This window comes from Pseudonaja textilis, chromosome 2 (assembly GCF_049901715.1).
Source record: "Pseudonaja textilis isolate UNSWEBS1 chromosome 2, rPseTex1.2, whole genome shotgun sequence".
In the NCBI taxonomy this organism is placed as follows: Eukaryota; Metazoa; Chordata; class Lepidosauria; order Squamata; family Elapidae; genus Pseudonaja; species Pseudonaja textilis.
The window spans coordinates 85,808,710-85,828,410 of record NC_141991.1 but is presented as its reverse complement, the minus strand read 5'-3'; the positions used below and the strand labels follow the sequence as shown (position 1 = coordinate 85,828,410).

General features: G+C 36.5%; 1 protein-coding gene across 3 annotated transcripts in view; it reads left to right on the top strand.

Annotated features, from left to right (window-relative positions):
* NSG2 (neuronal vesicle trafficking associated 2) overlaps positions 1-19,701 on the top strand; it is a 59,166-nt gene that overhangs the window by 8,815 nt on the left and 30,650 nt on the right. For all 3 annotated transcript variants that reach the window (XM_087924511.1, XM_026696105.2, XM_087924512.1), the window contains exon 3: positions 15,406-15,525. In XM_087924511.1, coding sequence (XP_087780637.1) covers positions 15,406-15,525 — 120 coding nt within the window. The remainder of the gene's footprint in view (positions 1-15,405; positions 15,526-19,701) is intronic.

Below are 19,701 nucleotides of genomic sequence, written 5' to 3'. Positions count from 1 at the left end.
TCATATATAGAAGATCCTACCTCCACCCTACAACATTCTGGTTTTAGCCTATTTAATTTGTTTACTTAATATTTAATGTGTGTACTTCTATTTTTATGAGGCTTGTAAGCCAACTAGAGTTGCTTGACAATAAGATGGGTTGCATATAAATTTAATCAATAAATCAATAAAATAAATAAACCCAGAAAGCAGCATAAGGCTCTGCCTTGTTCCCCTTGCTGGGCTCCATCCAGCTGGCACCCAAACTGGAGTATATGCAAGCAATTTTATCTACCAAGAAATCATAAATATAATTCAGCATGCATGCAGGTATTTTATCATATCCATTTTTCACAAAAAGAGTCTAAGTAAATCTACCAGTTGGGAGTAGTGGATAAATGCAAAGAAGAATTGACATTTTGCTGCTCTTATCACAAAAGTTAAAGCTCAGAGATGAACTCTTATCACTGTTTTATCACATCTGTTTGTCCTCCATTTATTACATGACACTTTCACATAATGTATTTCAGTAAGATAGAATAAACTACAGTATCTTACTAGCATTTGTCATAACCATAAGCATATCTGTCAATTTTAGTGCATTTTGCACAATATGGCAAAGCCCAGTTTTATTCCAAATATATATTATGCTATTCAATACATAATAATACTCACATCTATCCAGTTTGGACATACATGCGTGATATGGCCATACTAAGAGAATAAGGAGAAGACTAGGACAGTTGTGATGAGATGGAATTAAGGAGCTCTTCTGTTCTTGCTTCTCTAACAACAGCAAGCCATGATCAGGAGCAGCCACGATCAAGTGATAATGGGGATTAATTGTAAGATTTCTATTGAGACCTGGTCCCATTAATTGCTTACATAGACCCTTCTACCCACACTTTCTTAATCAGAAGATATCTTTTACAGTTGAACCAAGCAAACATATCACTAATTATCAAATTCAGCATGAAAAGCAATGAAAACAAAACAAAATGAATCACAAGACCAACAACAATTCAAAACAAAACAAAATGAATCACAAGACCAACAACAATTCAAAAACATACTAAAGAAATACACTAGTAGAACCAGCCAAGTCTGGTCACTGTAGAGAGGGTATATAATAGTTATCCTGCAGCATCTGAAGGCTGCTGGTTCCTTGTCCCTAATTGTTCCTTGGGTCCCTTATTTAAGAAGAATAAGACAATGCAACCTGAGGTAGAGCAGCAAAGATCCTCTCTCTATTCCCCAGTTCTCCAACCCAAGTTATTACATGTGATGTATAGCAATTGGCTGGCATTAAATTGGGTGGAAAAAAAACGCTTTCCCTGTTACTAGACAGTTAGCATCTTTGGTAGAGGCAGTGGTGGGATTCAAATTTTTTTTATTACCAGTTCTCTCGGCAGGCTTGGTGGGCGTGGCTTGGTGGGTGTGGCAGAGGTAGGATACTGCAAAATCTCCACTCCAGGGGAAGGATATTGTAAAATCCCCATTCTCTCCACATCCCACTAACCTGCTTTCCAGCTCCATTCTCCTGTGCAGGGCAACAAAAGAAGACCCAGCTGATCAGCTGGGACTCGGGAGGCAGAGAATAGATGGGGGTGGGGCCAGTCAGAGGTGGTATTCCAAACTACTCAAAATTTCTGCTACCGGTTCTCCAGAAGTGGTCAGAAGGATATCATCTCTGGGTAGAGGGCTTTGTGCAGAAAAAATATTTTGCTATTCAGTTGGAATTTCCCTGAAGGAAATGTGATTTCTTTGGCTTTATGCTCATGATGACATTATAAATTATGGGAAAAGGTACATCTTCAGATATTTGTCTTTGAAGCAACTTGATGTCAGACCAAAAGGCATCTTCAGAGGAGTTTTGCTTTTAGTTTTTTTTGTCTTTAAAAAACAATGTTTCTATTATGGGAGAATATACCCACAGGGATTCAACGGTAAAGGCCAGTACTTCAAAATGTCAAACATATTAGTTGGCAACCTTTTTCATAACAGAATAAAGAAAAGGGATGGGAGAACATGAGTGAAGACAACTCCCTCTCCTCCCAAAGAGCTTTTATCACCAAATGGCTCCGTAGAAAGAAAGGCAGTGTGTTCATTTGTGTTTTGAAAGATATAATTTGCTGGGCTTTTCATTAGGATTGTTGATTATACTTAATAGTATTTGTATTCTGGGAAGTGTGATATAAAATAATGGCAATAAATAAAAAAGAGACAAAACCAGTGAGAACTGTATGCATTTTCAGTGTGAGGACAAGGAGCCATTTCAAATTTAGATACTGGCCATCTCACTCACAGAGCAATGTACAGTTAATAACACCAAAGGTTAAATCAAAGGTTAAAAGCCATATAAAAATATCATGCATCAATAAGAAGAGCCAGATAAAAACAAAAATAGAATAAGTTAAAAAGCCACCCAGAATTGTTCCAAAAATGAGATAGATAGGTATACATTTAATAAATAAATTACATTTATTTATTTAAGAAAATTTATATGGTCATCCAACTCACCTCAGTGACACTGGTTGTCTTATAAAGATAAAAAACCCAATATAAAAAAATTAGGAAAGCAACAACTCTCCTGGCAATGAAATAAAAGTTAAAAGGTGGGGCAGGAGCCATCAAGGCACTAACCATTCCCATGGTTGTGGGCTGCCCAGTGAGCCCCAGGTGAGTTGCTAGAGCCAGGGCTTCAAAACACCTTCAAAAGTGGAGGCCTGCCTGACCTCCAGAGAGAGAATATTCCAGAGAGCAACGGCAATGGCAGAGAAGGCACTTTTCCTGATTAACTGATGGAATCCATAACGTATCTTCCTTATTTGATCAAGTGAGGCAGACTGAGGTGATGGAGATGAGTCCATTCCTCTGGCAACCTGGCCAACATTTGTGTATCTCTTCAAAGCAAGAAATTTTTCAATGTAGGATCAAACCAGGTTCTAACCACTCTCTGAATTCTTTCCAGAAGTCCCTGGTTAGGGATGGTTATGATTCCATATTTCCTGAGTGGCCAAACAGAAGGTTTCAATAAGGCAAATCTCTCTCTCTCCTGACTCTTTAAGAAGGGACTCAGGAATCAATCTTGCTAAAGGCAAATCAGCATGGATTCTGCAAAGAAAAACCCTGGCTCACTAAAATAGAATTTTTTAAAGGAGGTTAAACAGGCACATGGATGGAAGTGACCTGTTGACATTGTATTCTTGGATTTTCAAAACATCTTAAATAGAGTTCCTTAGCAAAGGATTCTGAGTAAACTTAATAATTATGGGAGGGACCTATCTGGCTTTTTAAAGAATTACTAAGAGTCAAAAAGTAGAAAGCAAAGGGTAAGAATTCATGGGCAATTTTGTCAACGAGTGAAGCTAAGAAGAAACCTTATTCTGACCAGTGCCCTTCAACTTTTTTGTACATAACCTTATCTTAGAGTTAAGTAGAGAGCTATCCTAATTTTCAGATAATAGAAGACTATTCAAGGTAATAAAAATCAAAAGTAACTGTAAAAAGCTCTAGAGATGTCTGTTCAAACTGAGCGAATAGAAAATGTGGGTCAATTCAAGTAAGTATAAAGTGAAAGCACTGGGGAAAAATTGCCCTGTGTTCTTATATACTGATTCAGTCTGTTGTCCTTAACCAGTAAAAAAAAGATCTTGGGGGTCATAATAGATTCTTCAGAGAAGATATTGATTCAGTGTTCGACAGCTGTGAAAAAGGCAAGGGATTATTTAGGAAGAGGGTAGAAATCACACTGTGATACTGTCATACAATTCTATGGTAAGTACACGTCTAGAATATTGTACAACTCTGGTCATCACATATAAAAGAAGGATTTAACAAAGAGGGTAAAAGCTATGAATTTCCTTTTCCAGTTGGTGTGCAAGCATTTCCAGTTTTGCAAACCGGCAGGGGAGGGAGAGGAAATGGTTCTGTGCGTCTGGCTGGCAAGCGTGCACTCACAGCTCCATTTGTGTGTATGTCTGCCACTCATACAAATGGAGTGCGCACACACTATTTGTGCAAGTGAGGATGCATGTGCATGCACATGTGGTCACCAGCTGTTTCCATTGCCTGGTTGCAATCCCCTCATGGGCCACTAGTGGGCCATGACCCACAGGTTAGGGACCCCTGTCCTAGACAGTATATGTGATAAAACAAAACCGGGTAGTCATTGAACTAGATATCAGTTTGAAATGGATTTAGACAAGTCAGGAATCTGTCTTTGGAAAAACAAATATATGGAACCTCCTATGGTTTGTTGCTCTCTTTTTCTCCCTAACAAAGGGAATGCTCTAGCTAAATGGACAACCTTTCTAAGGATGAGTAGACCAATTCCAAACCAGGAAATTTAATTTCTTTTGGCATTGTTAATAATCTGGAGAAGAAAAAATTAAAAATTCATGTTCGGTGCTCCTTATGCCTCCTGACCTGCAATACATTATATACTCTGTTGCTGCAAAGTGAGAATTACATGTCCTTCCCTTAAATGAATAATTTAAGAGCATTCATAGCATCCAATCATGTTAAATATTTCACTCTGTCCTTGGTAGAAAAAAAGTTTAAGTGCAAGGATAAAGTGCAAATAAATGGTACTAAATGTCCTAAAATGAAAAATAGTCTTCAAATAATACAAGCCAAGATTCTGAACAGCCTTAGTCTTTAGCCTAAAAATCTGGGTTTTTTTAAAACATGGGAAGTAATATATCCTTGCACTACATTATATGCTTTATTTCTTACTGTATCTCTCCAATTCCCTTTTTAATTTGAGCATCCATTAAAGTTTCAAACAAAGTTCATGGGGTTCATGCTGGAACATGAAGATTAAACTTAGAAAAAAGGTGAGTGGGCATTGCAACTTTAAGTCCTTCTTCAGCATATATTAAACTTCGATCTGGAAGGAAAGTTTCCAGTTTATGATCTTCCTGTTCATCCTCCTGATTGGAAGTTTGTAAAACAAGGAGATAATTCTAGGAGGGCTTTTTCTGACTAAAAAATCCCTGTCAATGCTAGTTTTGGATGGAAGAGTCTGACATATTGGGATGTAATAAAATGGCCGGGTGGTGGGGAAAATCCATCACTCTTGTCATTAGATATACTTCTCCCAAAGATCCTAGAACAGAGTTCTCCAACCTTTTTGTGGCTTTGAGGACTGGTTGTGGGGCAAAGCTTGTGCAAATGGAGCACTCAAGCACACACTCACCCACCACTTCCGGTTCCAAAAGGCTCAAGACCCAGTGACTGGGCATCCCATCCTAGAAAATAAACTGTATGTTCTACTGTTGTTGCTTGTGTCTATATCTCCCCAGTCATGATTGAGCAATATCTGCCTTGGGAATTGTTTATAGAGAGAAAAGGTGATATAGCTTCAAGAACAGATTGGTGCATGTTATTGGGTTTCTTCTTAGTGGCTTAGAAAGAATACAGTCATTTTGGACAGTGAGATGGGAAGCGTATACATTTTATAATCAATCAATTTGCAAACTGGAATTGCCTAAGAAAAGACAACTGCAGTGGTATCTCAATACCAGAGGTGGTATTCAGCAGGTTCTGACCAGTTCTGGAGAACCGATAGCAGAAATTTGGAATACTCCTGAGAACCAGCAAATACCACCTCTGACTGGTGATTTTACAGTATCCTTCCCCTGCCACGCACACCAAGCCACGCCCACAGAACCGATAGTAAAAAAAAAACGAATCCCACCACTGCTCAGTATTTATTGTTAATTGGTTCCAGGAGGTGTGATGAATACTAAAAATAGTGTGTACCAAACAAACCATGTGACTTAAGTTTGTTTTGGCCAGAAAGTCACGAGGCAGCCAACAATGACAAGTACTAGCTTGTGCATTAAGTACCAAACAAATCACAATTTCACATCAAAATGTTTCGAGTACCAAATTCAATGAGTTTTAAAACAACCGAGTACCAAGTTATGACTGTAGATATCTGGGAGAAATCTGCAATATGTCTGGAAATATACTGGAAACATATTACTTCAGTGTATTTGGATGATACCGTGGCACTAGATGGTACCTAGCAATGGGACTGACTCAATTAATTCTTGTAAAAAGGTGTTTATTAATTTGAGTTCCTAAAGGCTGAAACTGAGCTTCCATTCCCCTATGTAACCAAACAGAATAATGATTAGCCTTCTTAAATAAAATTAACTATTAATAAATCATTCTATGGTGTTTTTTTTGTACAATAGCAATTAGCAAAATCAGCACTATTACTAATTAGCAAAAATTAACAATAACTGAATAGCATAAATCTATAGTGTATAAATAAAAGAAAAATATAATCACTAAAATATAGACAAAATTAAGGGAAACAGACAATAAACTTCTTAATAGTTATCATGCACCATAACAATTTCTGTTAATGAGACTGTTACAATTCAGATAATGCATAAAACCCATCCTGATTTGTTAGAATCGTGACTCCTAAATTGTGATTTTTCATTATTCAGAACTAATCTATAATCTTTTCTAGTATGCCAGAAGTTTTATTGATGGTAGAATCCTTATTGATCCAAATCTTAATTGTTATTTTCTCTAAGGTTTTCCTTTATAAGGTGATAAATTCAGTTATTATTTTAACTGCTAAAATTAAATAGGTGATAAATTCCTTCTTTTTAAACTTAACAATTTGACTGAATAAATTAATGCACGGCCATAACGCTGGGTAGCATTCAATTCTCTGCCTGATAATAATACTTACACTTAACACTTTTTAAGACATCATCATCATCATTTTTCGTTCTCATATGCTCCCATAAGTTTCCTTTGATTTTATTTTTATCAGATTTTTTTCCCCACATAGCTTTTAAATAGCAATTTCACCTTCATTCAGATTTCTGTTTTAAGAGTTCTGGGTAGTTAAATGTATCATCTCATTTGTTTATTCCAGGAAATATTTTTTTAAAAACCCAGTATATTGGAGGGTTTTTGAATCGCCCATAGTTGCTCCTGGTTGCTATTACTGTTATACCAAGCCACGTCACAGCCACGCCCACAGAGCCAGTAGGGAAAAATTTTGAATTTTACCCCTGGTAGGTATGCTATAAAATATTTTTGGAGGGTTTTAACATTAGTAAACTCTTGCCCAATCCATCCATCCATCCATCTCCCACCCACTCACCCACCCACCCATTCATCCACCCACCCATCTGTCCATCTATTCTATTCTATCCATCCACCCATCTCTTTGAATTCCATTATAAGACTGTGAAATTGACAATCATCTTCTGTATCAAGTATAGGAATCAATGGCACTTTGGGATAATAAGTATTTTATGTATCGAAAACTATTTTAGGGTCTTGAGGGAGATCCTTTTGTTATATTTTAATGGCTAACATTTTAGTTTAGGTCTATAGAGTCTATGCAATGCAATTTAGGGACTGGATGGAATAGGATCTCGAGAAAGAATTTTTTTAACTGAGTGGTTATGATGTTGGACTAGGAGTAGGAAGACTTAGAATCTCATCCTCCCACATCCACATAATTTCACTGGGTAATGGGGCCAGTCTCTCAGACCAACCTTCCTCACATGTTGTTGCAGGGAAAATAGGCATAACAAATTCCATAGCTTATCTAGAATACAGTGGCCCAAATATTGAGAGCTGAATGGCTGTTATTTGGCCTTTGGTGACATTCAAATTGTTAACTGTCACCTTTAAAACCCTTTGTGGCTGAATGTCTGGAGATCAGAGGGATCAGCAACTCTTCATAGTATTCATCTGTTCAATATCATCTGTTAGGGTGGGGCTGCCTCCTCATCCTTTTGCTCAGAGAATGGCATCTTTAGGGACTATGGGAATGAGCCTTTAGGATTTCTACCACCTTCTGTAGAGAAGCATTCTTCCAGATATCAGAATGGTCCTATTTTCTCCTGGCTTCCAGGAAGGCCATTAAAATGCCAGCCATCTAAGTCAAAAGATGACATATACTATTCCTTCCTGCAAAATGAATATCCAGACTAGAGGTTTACTTGTGTGTGTGTTCTATAAAGCAGGGACAGGCAATTAATTTCCCAATGGGCCACATGAGAAAGTGTGCCTGTTGTGGAGGGCCACTGCCATGCCCTCCACCAACGCTGTTTCGTATCCACTGATGACACCCTGTTCTCTCCCAACAACAAACCCCTGCAGGCCAGATAAGGACAGTTTGTAGCCTGTAAAATGAAGAGGTTTCAGGGGTGAAATTCAACCACCTCAGACCACCTTGGGAAAGGTGGTAGGAACAATTTGAATTGCCCCTGGTTGCTCCTGGTTGCTATTACTATTATACCAAGCCATAGTCACAGCCATGCTCACAGAGCCAGTAGGGAAAATTTTTGAATTTCACCCTTGGTAGGTCTGCTATAAAAATATTTTTGGAGGGTTTTTAACATTAGTGAACTCTTGCCGAGTTTTCTAGAAGTCAACAATGCATCAATATGCATTCAACTGATGAAACATATTGAAAGAGAGACAAAGGAATTCCATTTGAAAATGAATCAGAGATTGCAGAGAGTTGTTCTGATATGCTTTCATTGCATTTTAGGATTAGAGAAGGGGAAGGTACAACCAAGGACTGCAGATGGGCAGAGTTGACAGGGAACGAATGCAGTGCTTGACTTGTTTATAAAAAGAGCACAGATGCATCCACAGAGCATTACTGAGCTTAGTGCTAATGATCAAATTTTCTTTAATTAATGGTCCAGGCTTTACAAAGCATGGAGAAAATAAGTATTGAGGTCCAGCCAGGAATATAAGTGGAAAACAGGAAAGGAAAGAGAGGTGCCACAGCACTTAATGGAAGTAGAGCTCTTTTCAGTTTAGTTAGACGGTACTTGTTGATACAAAATAGCAGGGGGCCAGCTTAAGAGGATCACATCTAATTTACGCCAAGAACCTTCAATATAAACAGGAAGACTAATTCAGGGCAAACTCTTAATTAGAAGCTCTTAGTTCCTTGTTGTCTAGCCAATAATTAGAATTAATGACATTTTGTCACCTTGCTAGCATAATATGGTACTTTCTTTTACAAGCATTCGAAACCTCTCCTGTATTGAAAAAGTCCAACAGTTTTTATTTTAAAAACGCTTGTTACTTTGTCCTGTTGCACCCGTGTTACTTCTGCATTATATAATATTTATTACTTCATTGGTGACGTCTCAGTCCCTTTATTCAATTGTGCTGTTAAAATTGAAGGGTTATTTATACATGCTGATGATGTTGTTATTGTTAGTGTGATGTGGGTTAGCAAAGTGGAGCAACCCAGACAATGCGTCTCCATGGCATTTAAGGCAGACACACCTTGATTTCTGAGATGATTTCTGGGGGAAAAAAAACATTCTGAAATCTCAAAGAAGGAGATTGGGCAAGCCACTGATTTATTGGTGTGTGGCATCTCCCAAAACTGTCCCATTTTTACATTTGAAAATATCTTTTGTACTGTAAATAAGGCAGGAAGAGGTTTCCGTAGCATCTTGCTTTAATCAAAATGATCAAAACACCATTATACTGTCATGCAAACTCCTTCCTTTGTGTACCTGCTCATGATGGCATGAGGCACCTAGAAAGAGAATTGAACTTGTGGAGGCAAAATTGCTTTTGTCATTGCCTCCCTGTATCTCTGAGGGCAAAAAACTAACAGATAAATGTATACATATCAATTAATTAATTATTTTTAATTCATAGCCAATAAACAATTCTGGGTAGCTAATAAATAAAAAAAACAACAACATGTAAGAAGAATACAGCAGACCAGAAGAGCAAAATGGAAAAACCAACCAAACACATTGATGCAAAGCGAAGCGAAGCGAAGCGAAGCGAAGCAAAGCAAAGCAAAGCAAAGCAAAGCAAAGCAAAGCAAAGCAAAGCAAAGCAAAGCAAAGCAAAGCAAAGCAAAGCAAAGCAAAGCAAAGCAAAGCACGAGTTTGACTCCATTTCCCAGATCTCCTCAGAAAACCCAGGTGCATCTGGGATCTGTGCAGACAGGAAGGCTACATAGCAGCAATCCAGTCTAAGGCCCCAGCCAGATGCCTGCTGTGGTTCGCTGGCAGCAGGTGTGGATGGCTGAGGTCTCTGACAGCAAGGACTCGGTCGAGGGGCCTGCATGTGAGGCAGGGATGGGGCCAGGAGTATTGGAGTGTGGGGTGCTGCCTTTGGAGCTTGTGGAGTCTGGCAGCAGTGTCGAAGAGGACCCTGGGGAGCCTGTGCTCAGTGCGCATGCACACAGGGCTGCTCAAAAGAAAGAGCAGATGAAGCAGCACGGGCAATTTGGGAGTAAGGCTGGAAGGAGATAGCCCCTCCCATAAGGGATAAAAGCCAGCCTTCAGGGTTGGCTTCTTTGCAGGAAGCAAAGAAGCCAACTTTATGCTCAGATTTCTCATCAAATCCATGCTTACTCCGGTTTGTTTTTGGAAAATTCTGGCTTTTATTCTTGGCAGCCTTTTGCAACCTTGAAAGGACTTGCTCTTATCTGGGACAATTAGTTTGGAATGACTCTTGGCTGTGAATGTACAGAATTCGCAGCGCTGCATTAAAAAGGTTTGCTTATATAAATACTCTGTTTGTTTTATTTGAACAAGCCTTTGGTCAGAACATTGCCTATTCCAAGCTGTGAGTAGGTTCCTACCAAACTGCCTAGCAGATCCTTGTAGAAAACCTGAGCTCTGTTTAAAACCCAGCTATGTTCCCCCACCCCAACATTTCCCAGATAAAAATGGGATGCTACTCAGTAGGATCTGATATAATATAGCGACTGGAAGGGTCCTTCTTTCGTTCCATTTCAATATTAGCAGAAATACATAAGAAAAAAAACTAAGGGTAGTATTCCTCAGATGGTGCCACATCATCATCATCCTCTTTTAATCACCCAATAATCCCATGCGGGATGGAGTCTGGCAACTGAATGTTTACTGGCCGGATGCCACTCCTGTTGCCAATGTGGATTTTTTCCCAGCAAATATATTCTCAGCCTGCCCAGAGAGAGAAATATCTTCCTCTATCTAGGATCAAACTCACAGCCTCCTGATTGTGAGGTGAGAGCTCCACCTCTAGGCCACCGCATCACCTCAGATGGTGCTACATCTCTTTCCGAAAAAATAAATCAGTCTCCAAAGACTTTCTGCAACAATCAACTCTTCATAAATTTCCAGAAGGCCACAAGGGTCAGTCTTACAAATGGTTCTGTAGAAAGAGAGGCCCCTACAGAGAATATTCATTTCCAGGAGTACTTACACCAAATAAATTGGGAGCTTCAGCAGGCATTATAAGCCATATAACTGTTTAGAGGTAATAATCAACATTTTGTATTATACACAGAAACAATGTATTGTTACATGGGCATTGGGCAATCAAACCTCATGCTCCCAGCTACCAGAATGTAGGAAAATTAATCAGGCACAAAATTCACATGGCATTTCTTTGTCTCTTTACAGGACACTGTTTCCGTTTTATGATCTGAAACTATGGTTAATGAATCTATGTCAAGGAATTTTGAAGCAAATACTTTTTTTTTTACAAATAGAGAATCTTATAGCAAAGCACAATGCTTTTTCCTCTTTACATTGGTCATCTTTTCTTCCATATATTTAGGAAAATATTCAAGGAGTGCTTTCCATTTTCTGCTCTGACTTCATCTCCCTAAGGAGCAGAATTTACATCGTTGGCATACTGGACAGACACTGTGCAACGAATGCTTCATGTCTATCTGTTTTAAAATTAAACATTGAGGCAATCTCCTTGTAAAGATACTACAAATAGTAAATGATTGATTTTTCAAATAGTTCAATTTTTGTTACAGAACTAGGTAATTTTGTCCATAGATCTCCCTTCATCCTTGTTTTAGGCATCACACCCTTCTTACACTCAAGGTGCACCAAGATTTCCCAGGGTTCAAACCATTATTGCTTTAGGGAAGAATTTAAACTTGCTCCTTTCAAACTTATCTCAAAGTAAGTCACATTGATCCCAATGGATTTTCTTTCTGAGTAAATGGCCTAGATTTGTACTGCCAATAAAACAATGACTTTTGAGACCAAATGGATTGGAGGTGAGTAGTAAACAGCAGAATAATTTACAAGAAATTATTATCAGTCTGTTCTGCTTAGAATTTCCAGCAGAAAAGTTATTTGTCCTGAGATACATATTACCAAGGGCAATGACTATAGTATATTTTTTGTTGGCAAGGCAAAACAATTTGCTTTTTGGCAAAGCAAAACAATTGGCAAAGCAAAACTGCCTTCCTTCATGTATAAATCTTGAAAATAAATATCAAAAATAGTATTTCCAGTTCTATTTTGAAGGAATACAGTCACATTAAGATATAAAGAGTGGATTCTCACTTATCAGTGACTTTGCCAGCTCTTAAAAATAAGACAATGCAGAAAACATAGTCTAAAATTATTCAGATATATGGATTGATGTGAAAATGGCAGCTCTCCAAATTTTGTAGCCCCTGGAACAAAACCATCTGACTTGGCACCTAAATTTTCGATGAAATTCCAACATTTGTTTCATTATCCACATATAATTCTGTTATTTTTTTAATGTGTCATTTTCTCAGCCAAAATAGCTTCCAAAGTAGTAACTCTCTAAGCCCAATGCAAAATATAACAAGGTGTTGAAAAGTGCTTATATGTATATTATATAAGTGAATTACAGTGGATATTGCTCATCTAACATCAGCCATAAAGTTTGCTATTTATAGGATTAATAAACATGGTAGGTAGCATCCAGCATATTTTTAAACAATTTTAGCAACAGTTCTTAAAAATCTGTAGGACTATCAGAATCCCAGTTAGACACTTTGTTCTAAACATAGAAAGGGGAGAAGGATCATTATGGAATATGGGTAAGATTTAAAGTAGATCATAGTGGTATACTAAAATAATACTTGGTTCAGTTATATAGTTGAATCATTTTAGACATGAGTAAATAGCTTTGTCCATCTTCCTTTTAGGTACTTTCACTGTCCAGCATGTAAGAACTGTTGCATGCTTTAGAACAGGTGTGTCAAACTCAAGGCCTGGGAGCCAGATCTGGCCCGCAGGGTGCTTAGATTTGACCCGTGGGGCCACCCTTGAAACAGTGAAGGACCGGCCCATGGTGCCTCTGCTAGCAAAAATGGAGCTTGCAAGGGCCACTTGTAGCCTTCCCAAGCTCAGCTTTCACTAGCAGAGGTTGCAGGCCATCCCAGCTGAAAATAAAGCTCAAGCGAGCCATGTGCGGCCCTCTGGGCTCTGTTTTCACTGGCAGAGGGTTGCAGGAGGGCGTCCCAGCTAAAAACGGAGCTTGGGAGCCTGTTTTTGCTGGCAGAGTGCTTGGGCCACAGGTGCCTGGCAACATGAGTGATGTCATACTGGCCACTCCCATCCTGGCCACACCCACCATGCCCCCCCCAAAGATCAAACACAACCGTGATGTGGCCCTTAATGAAAACGAGTTTGACACCTCTGCTTTAGAACTACTTCAACATTTGTTGTATTAGAGAGAGAAAATATTGTACTTATTATAAATTTTGAATGTGCAAATTCTGAGCATGTGTTTTATTTCAAATGGAAGGAATGCTGAGGTGCCACATTATGCCAGAAAGTTGCACCTTTACTTGCCATTAACTATAAGGGTTAACCTGTGCTTTAGATTTGAAAAGAAAAAGAGTGTTGGAGCACACACAAGCATATACATTGCTTCTCAAATCAAATGCATGTTTTCCTGAGAATATTCATTGAATTGGTTTCTATAGCTGCCCATTTCTATCCAGTTGACTGTTACACTAGACTAGTCAGATTTCAGTATGGCCTAATCCCTTATTGGATGTTGTTGGATGTCCCTGAAGAAGATGGACGAAGAAATAGAAGAAGAAATTCTATACAAAACTATCATTTGAAGTGCTGTCTTCACATTCCACCTGATTTATGGATTATTAATTGGCAACACTAGCAGAAAATTGGTTGAACAAAATATTTATAATGAGAAATACATATTGCTTTAGCCAAATATGATATGATGTGGTTAAGTAAGATGTACTCCATCAAATAAGGGATTCATATTGCATGTGGGATGGTTGTCTTTGCAAAATGGACTCCCCATACTTTCCAAAGTAGTCAGGGGTAAGGCTCAGGCTTTTAATCTACGATTTTCAGAGCATCTTTGCTGAAATTCAGGGCCAGAATGGCTGATGTTCAGCTATATAGTTTTTAATAGTCCTAACATTTATCCCATGTCTTTTGTATCAATCTGCAGCATTTAAAGACTAAAATAATAACTTTTAGGTGGCATTTACCCTCGATGAGAATTGCAAGAATGTTCAAGAACAAATTGGATGAATGTTGAAAATGTTATCAGATACCTGGTTCATATTACCATATGGGGTGGACATGCTCGGATGCAAAAAGATATAGGATGAAAATCCACTCATGGCTGGAAAAAAATGATAAAACAATACACAGACTTTAAACCAGAGATATCTTTATTGGGAATTATACCGGAAATATATAATAAAGAATTGAAATATTTGATTGTTAATGTTTTAACAGTGGCTAGAATTGTATTTGTTAAGAATTGTAAAAATGAAAAAACACCTATGCAGGAGGAAGTTATTAAGAAAATTATGGATTGTGCTGAAATGAGTATATTGACATTTGAAATTAGAGAACAAGAAGATAAACAATTTTATAAGATATGAGATTTATTTTATCAATGGTTAAACAAAAAGTCATGGTAATGAAATATATTAGGACATTTCATAATATAAGACTAGTAGAATGATATAGAATATAATATAAAAATATATAACATTGGATGAATGCATAATATACATTCATATAAAATTTAGAATATTCTGTATAAAATGATGGTATAGTTTAGTCAAATGAATGATTAATAACTGATAATGTATAAATATATGTTGGATTGATAATGTGAGAATCTATACAAATTGTAAGTGAGGACTATGAAAGGATAGCACAAAAGATTTGTAGCCAACTTAAACACTGTACGTATATAACTGGAAGATGGTTTTATGTTTTTTATGTTTTGTTTGTGTTTTCGTTTCAAAAATAAAAAATAAATTAAAAAAAGACTAAAATAATAACTTTGAAAATACAGATGCCAGGAGGAAGATGTTATCTGTATTTTTTTTTCTGAAAGAAATTGATTTTTTTCATCTTTCCTTATCCCCAGATGTGAACTGCAAGACACTAGTAGATTTAGGGAGAGTGACTTAATTTAGCTTCTCACCTTCATGGAAAATGCTGTCAGTTAATTTATTTAACCTTCGTTGTTTGTCCATGTTTGTGTGTTTTTACCTACAACAATGACTTCTATACATATATAAAGTTATTCACAGAGATGACTTATTAAAAACCAATTCTTTAATAAAGCTGCATGTTTCTTTTTAGCTGGGGAAAACTGAAGATATCAATGTTTGTGTCTTAGGTGATTGTGAAAACAAGAACAGAATATCAACCAGACCAGAAGAACAAAGGAAAACTTAGAGTGCCCAAAATTGCTGAATTCACAGTCAGTTTCACTGATGGTGTAACAGAAAGGTTAAAGGTAAGAAATGCAGAGGTTTGTCCAGTAAATGTCCAGTTTTCAATTGTCATAGAATAATTAATAGACAGCAGCTCTCCTATTTTGGCATACAACTCAAGATCACATGGAATTAAGAATTCTTGGGTTGGAACATACAGTTTACCAATGCATGTTACCATGGTGCATTAAAGTTGGATTAAAGCTGGCGCATTAAAGATTGGATTAGATGTATGACATGAAGAGGAAGAGGGATTCAGCCAGGCCCAGCCTAGCTCTGCCTAGCTGCTATTACCCATGCTATGAGAAACCTACAGTGATAGTCAGAATTCAGTTGGGGAATCAAACTTCTTGCCTTCATTCTAACCATGATTTAAATGATTCCTTAATTCATTAATTACCTTAATTATCTGAATTTTGGTATGTTCGACCTCAAAATCACAAGATACTTCCAGAATCTAAAGGTAAATGATTCTTCATGTTTTTATAAAAATCATGCATTATATTAAATCTATGTTCTACTCCATCTGTTTCTTATTGGCAGAGAGGTTTCAGAGTTGTTAGGCTGATTACATAGCGGAGAAACAGACCTGATTATGCAGTAGATTGAATTTGGGCTCAATTGCAAAATTTTATACTGTTGCAAAAAATCCCAGATTAAAAGGATGTCATCTCCCTGACTCAAGATGATTACTGATAATATTGCTACTGTTAGGAGGACATAATGAAAAAACAGAAATTGCATTTGAACATGAAATTCATGCAAGCAGACTATTTCTATCAAGGCCTGTTCATTGGCAGGTATGACCTTGGCAAGGTCTGTGATCTGGGTTTCTCTAAAGGATGAGATAAAAACTATAAACTTTATTTATCAGTAAAGAGGAATCATAAATTTTGGCATGAGAATGAGCTGCAGCAAATTTTAGAGTGATCTACTCCTGCTCCTGTAATTTCTTTTTTCTGTCTGTCATGAGGTATTTGTTCAATTTGCATTTTGATGTAAATTTACTTAATTTGAAGCTTTCAAATCAATGTGCAGCCTGTGAATATATATAATTGTATATATTAAAGAAAATTGTGCAAGAAATGTCTATATTTTTCTGATGAACTGCACATGAATATATATGAAATTTGGAAATAAAAGAATGATAATCTGATTCTATAAGGAATTTAATTCTAAAAAAATTAGGACCTGAAATGAAAGTATCTTATTTTCTATAGAAAACTAGCAGCTTCCACTTTTGATATCAAATTAGTATCAAATGCAGGAGACTTTCCTGTGATCTCCAGCCTTGATTTATTTAAAACATGTTATCTGGAATAAAACATTCTTCGAAAGTATTGTTTGGTCCCAATGCATTGCTAATTCCATAAAAATCATACCTCAGAATTGCATGCATAATTGACAACCCTTCTGTAGTTATACAGTATGTGGGAAACACAGCTTCTATATCCATGTTGCCATATGAATGGCATCCACATCAAAAAGTAATCTTATAAGTATAGTATTAGCAACCATGTTGCATATGAAGTTGCAGAATAGTTCCGTTGACTGGAGTTCTGCTTTGTATACCACTGAATCTTGTCTCAACACAAGATCTATAAGAGTTAGTTTGAAATGAACTATGGACACGGGAATCAAAAATCTGCCAACAATCAATACAAAATGTAAAAATTAATAGCACTTGGACTTAAATCAATGCAAGGGCCAAATTTTATCCTTTGAAAAGTTCTGAGAATCCTTTGAAATCAGTATCTTATGCTTCCTTAAACCAGGAAAATGGTTTTCTTCATCAGGACTCTATAGCCTGAAATTTGGAGGCATATTTAGTTACAAAAACACATTACTGACAACATAGTTCCCTATCATTTTTATTTCTCTTTAATTGATCTCCAAAGCTACTGTTTTAACTCTCTTTCCCTTCCCAAGCATTTTTCTCACATTGGTTGTTATCTGGGTCAGCAAATAAATCCAATGATCTGTCATTCAATGGAAAATGTCAGTGCTATTTTCTGACTCTTCATTTGATTTTGATTTTGAGCTCTCTGCATCACCTATTAATCACCTATCATTAATCACATAAAAGAAGGTCAATCAATCTTTATTGTCAAACATGTGTACAATGAGATTGGCTAGAAAATAGACTGGGATGTAAACTTCTGCCTGCTTTTTATAGATACTCCATATTCTATATTTATTGACTTTATTGGATTATTTCCTGATTAAAATAAGCTGAGATAATAGATCATTTTTATTATATCTTATATGTTTTTAAAAAATTGTTCTTCATTTTTATTCCAGTGAATATTGTCAGGAGTAAATATACTTCCTTCTGATTATACACATATCTTTTATCTTGTGCTAGAAAAATATATTTCATTTGTGCTTATGGAGAAGGGAAGGGGCACAAATGTTTTAAGGTTTATCGATTTTGATTCTGGTACTTTTAAAAATAAAAGGAAAGGTAAGGAAAGGGGTGAAGGAAATAAAGACTAACAGATCTTGTAAATGAGATCATCATGTTTTCTGTTTTTAGATAGAAGCTTGTTACTCAATATAACTCTCCAGTGAGTAATGTGCTAGAAATTTCATTTTCATCTTTCTGGAACAGTAAAAACGGACTTTTATCATATATATAAGCCATCTTTTCATTTTTTCTAAATCTTTGTGTGATTGCTTATTAAGAAGTAATTATTACTATGCTCAGTGGAATTTGCTCTTAAATTGGATTTAAGGAACTGCAGCCTTCTTTGTCCTTCCACCCAGAGTTTATTCATAGAGCTTTTCTATAACAGATTCTTGGTGTCTAAATATAGGGAAGGAGCAAGTGGTTTGATTAATATCAGTGAGATTCATATAGCTGTTTGAGAAGACTTCAATTTCCAAAATGACCATTTTCTTAGTTTTGCTTCTCCTGTTTTACTAATTCTGATGCACATTTACTTTTGAGTAAACTCATTTGAATTTAATGCCCTCCCGCTGATATTGTTGATCTACAGGATTTCCTTCCTAAAATGTCATGTGGTGCTTGAAACATTTGAATCTGTTTTTCAAATATAGACTAAAACATTTCTTTTAATGGTATGTTTTTGATAAGATAGTCTTATGAGGAAAAATGTAGGTTTGCAGATAGTTTCTTAGTGGTTGAAGTTTACAAATACAGCTATATGGGTGCCCCATTGTGAATTTATATTTTTAACAAACTTGATTTAATTGCTGCTATTAGGGAAGTTGTTAAATGTTTTGTATTTTTAGATAAAACAAGAACAATCCATTTACTTTGGAAAAAGATATGTTTTCTTGTTTAGATATTTAACTAAGGCATTTCCTTTTCTTTTGCTCCGATGTGAGTGAAAATTTCATTGTGGCAGCAGCCATATTTATTTTCCCCAAACTTAAAAATCACTTCAAAACAACATTTTAGGGCCAAAAGTAATAATGCTATCACTCCTTCCCCTCCAAGGAATATTGCCTTACCCTCAAAATATAGGAAAAAGAAAATATCTAACATTTAAAAAGGGATCCTTCTCAATTAGACTATGTCCTATGTTGCTTCTAGCTTTTCCTTCCATCTCCCGCTTGTAAAAACAGCTTTGTATTTCTGCTGAAAATAGGTTGTGATCACATGCCTATTGCAGAACTGTCTAAAGTATGCAAATTAAGCCAAATAGTGTGCTGTTTTTGCTCAGTATATTCTGATTTTTCCTATTAGAGTACAGAAATAGAAATTCTCAAGGATATTGATGTTCCTTTGACTTCCAGAAATCTTTTTAGCTATGTCCTTGACATAGAAATTTCTGCATTATCAAACATCAATTTCCACTTTTGCTAAAGGGTGAAAACTTGCCTAAAAATAATGAAAATTGAGAGTGAGGTTTACCTTCCAGCATTATATTCTTCTTACTTTGCGTATTCTCTGTCACATTAAGTTTATCCTAATCTTTGCCTTTAAACATACTAATTTTAAGAACAGTAAGACCTTTTATTTAGAAAACTACATTCTTTTATTTCCAAAAATAAAAGTAGCCATCTTCCCTCCAAAATTATGAAAATGATATGCTTTCTATAGGGACCCAGAACGTGAAGAGACATCTCCTATATATCTTGTTCAAGAGATTTTACTGGGTGGGTTGATGAGACTTTGCAAAAACTGAGATACACCAAACTACCATATTGTACACTAAATATACCTACCTGAC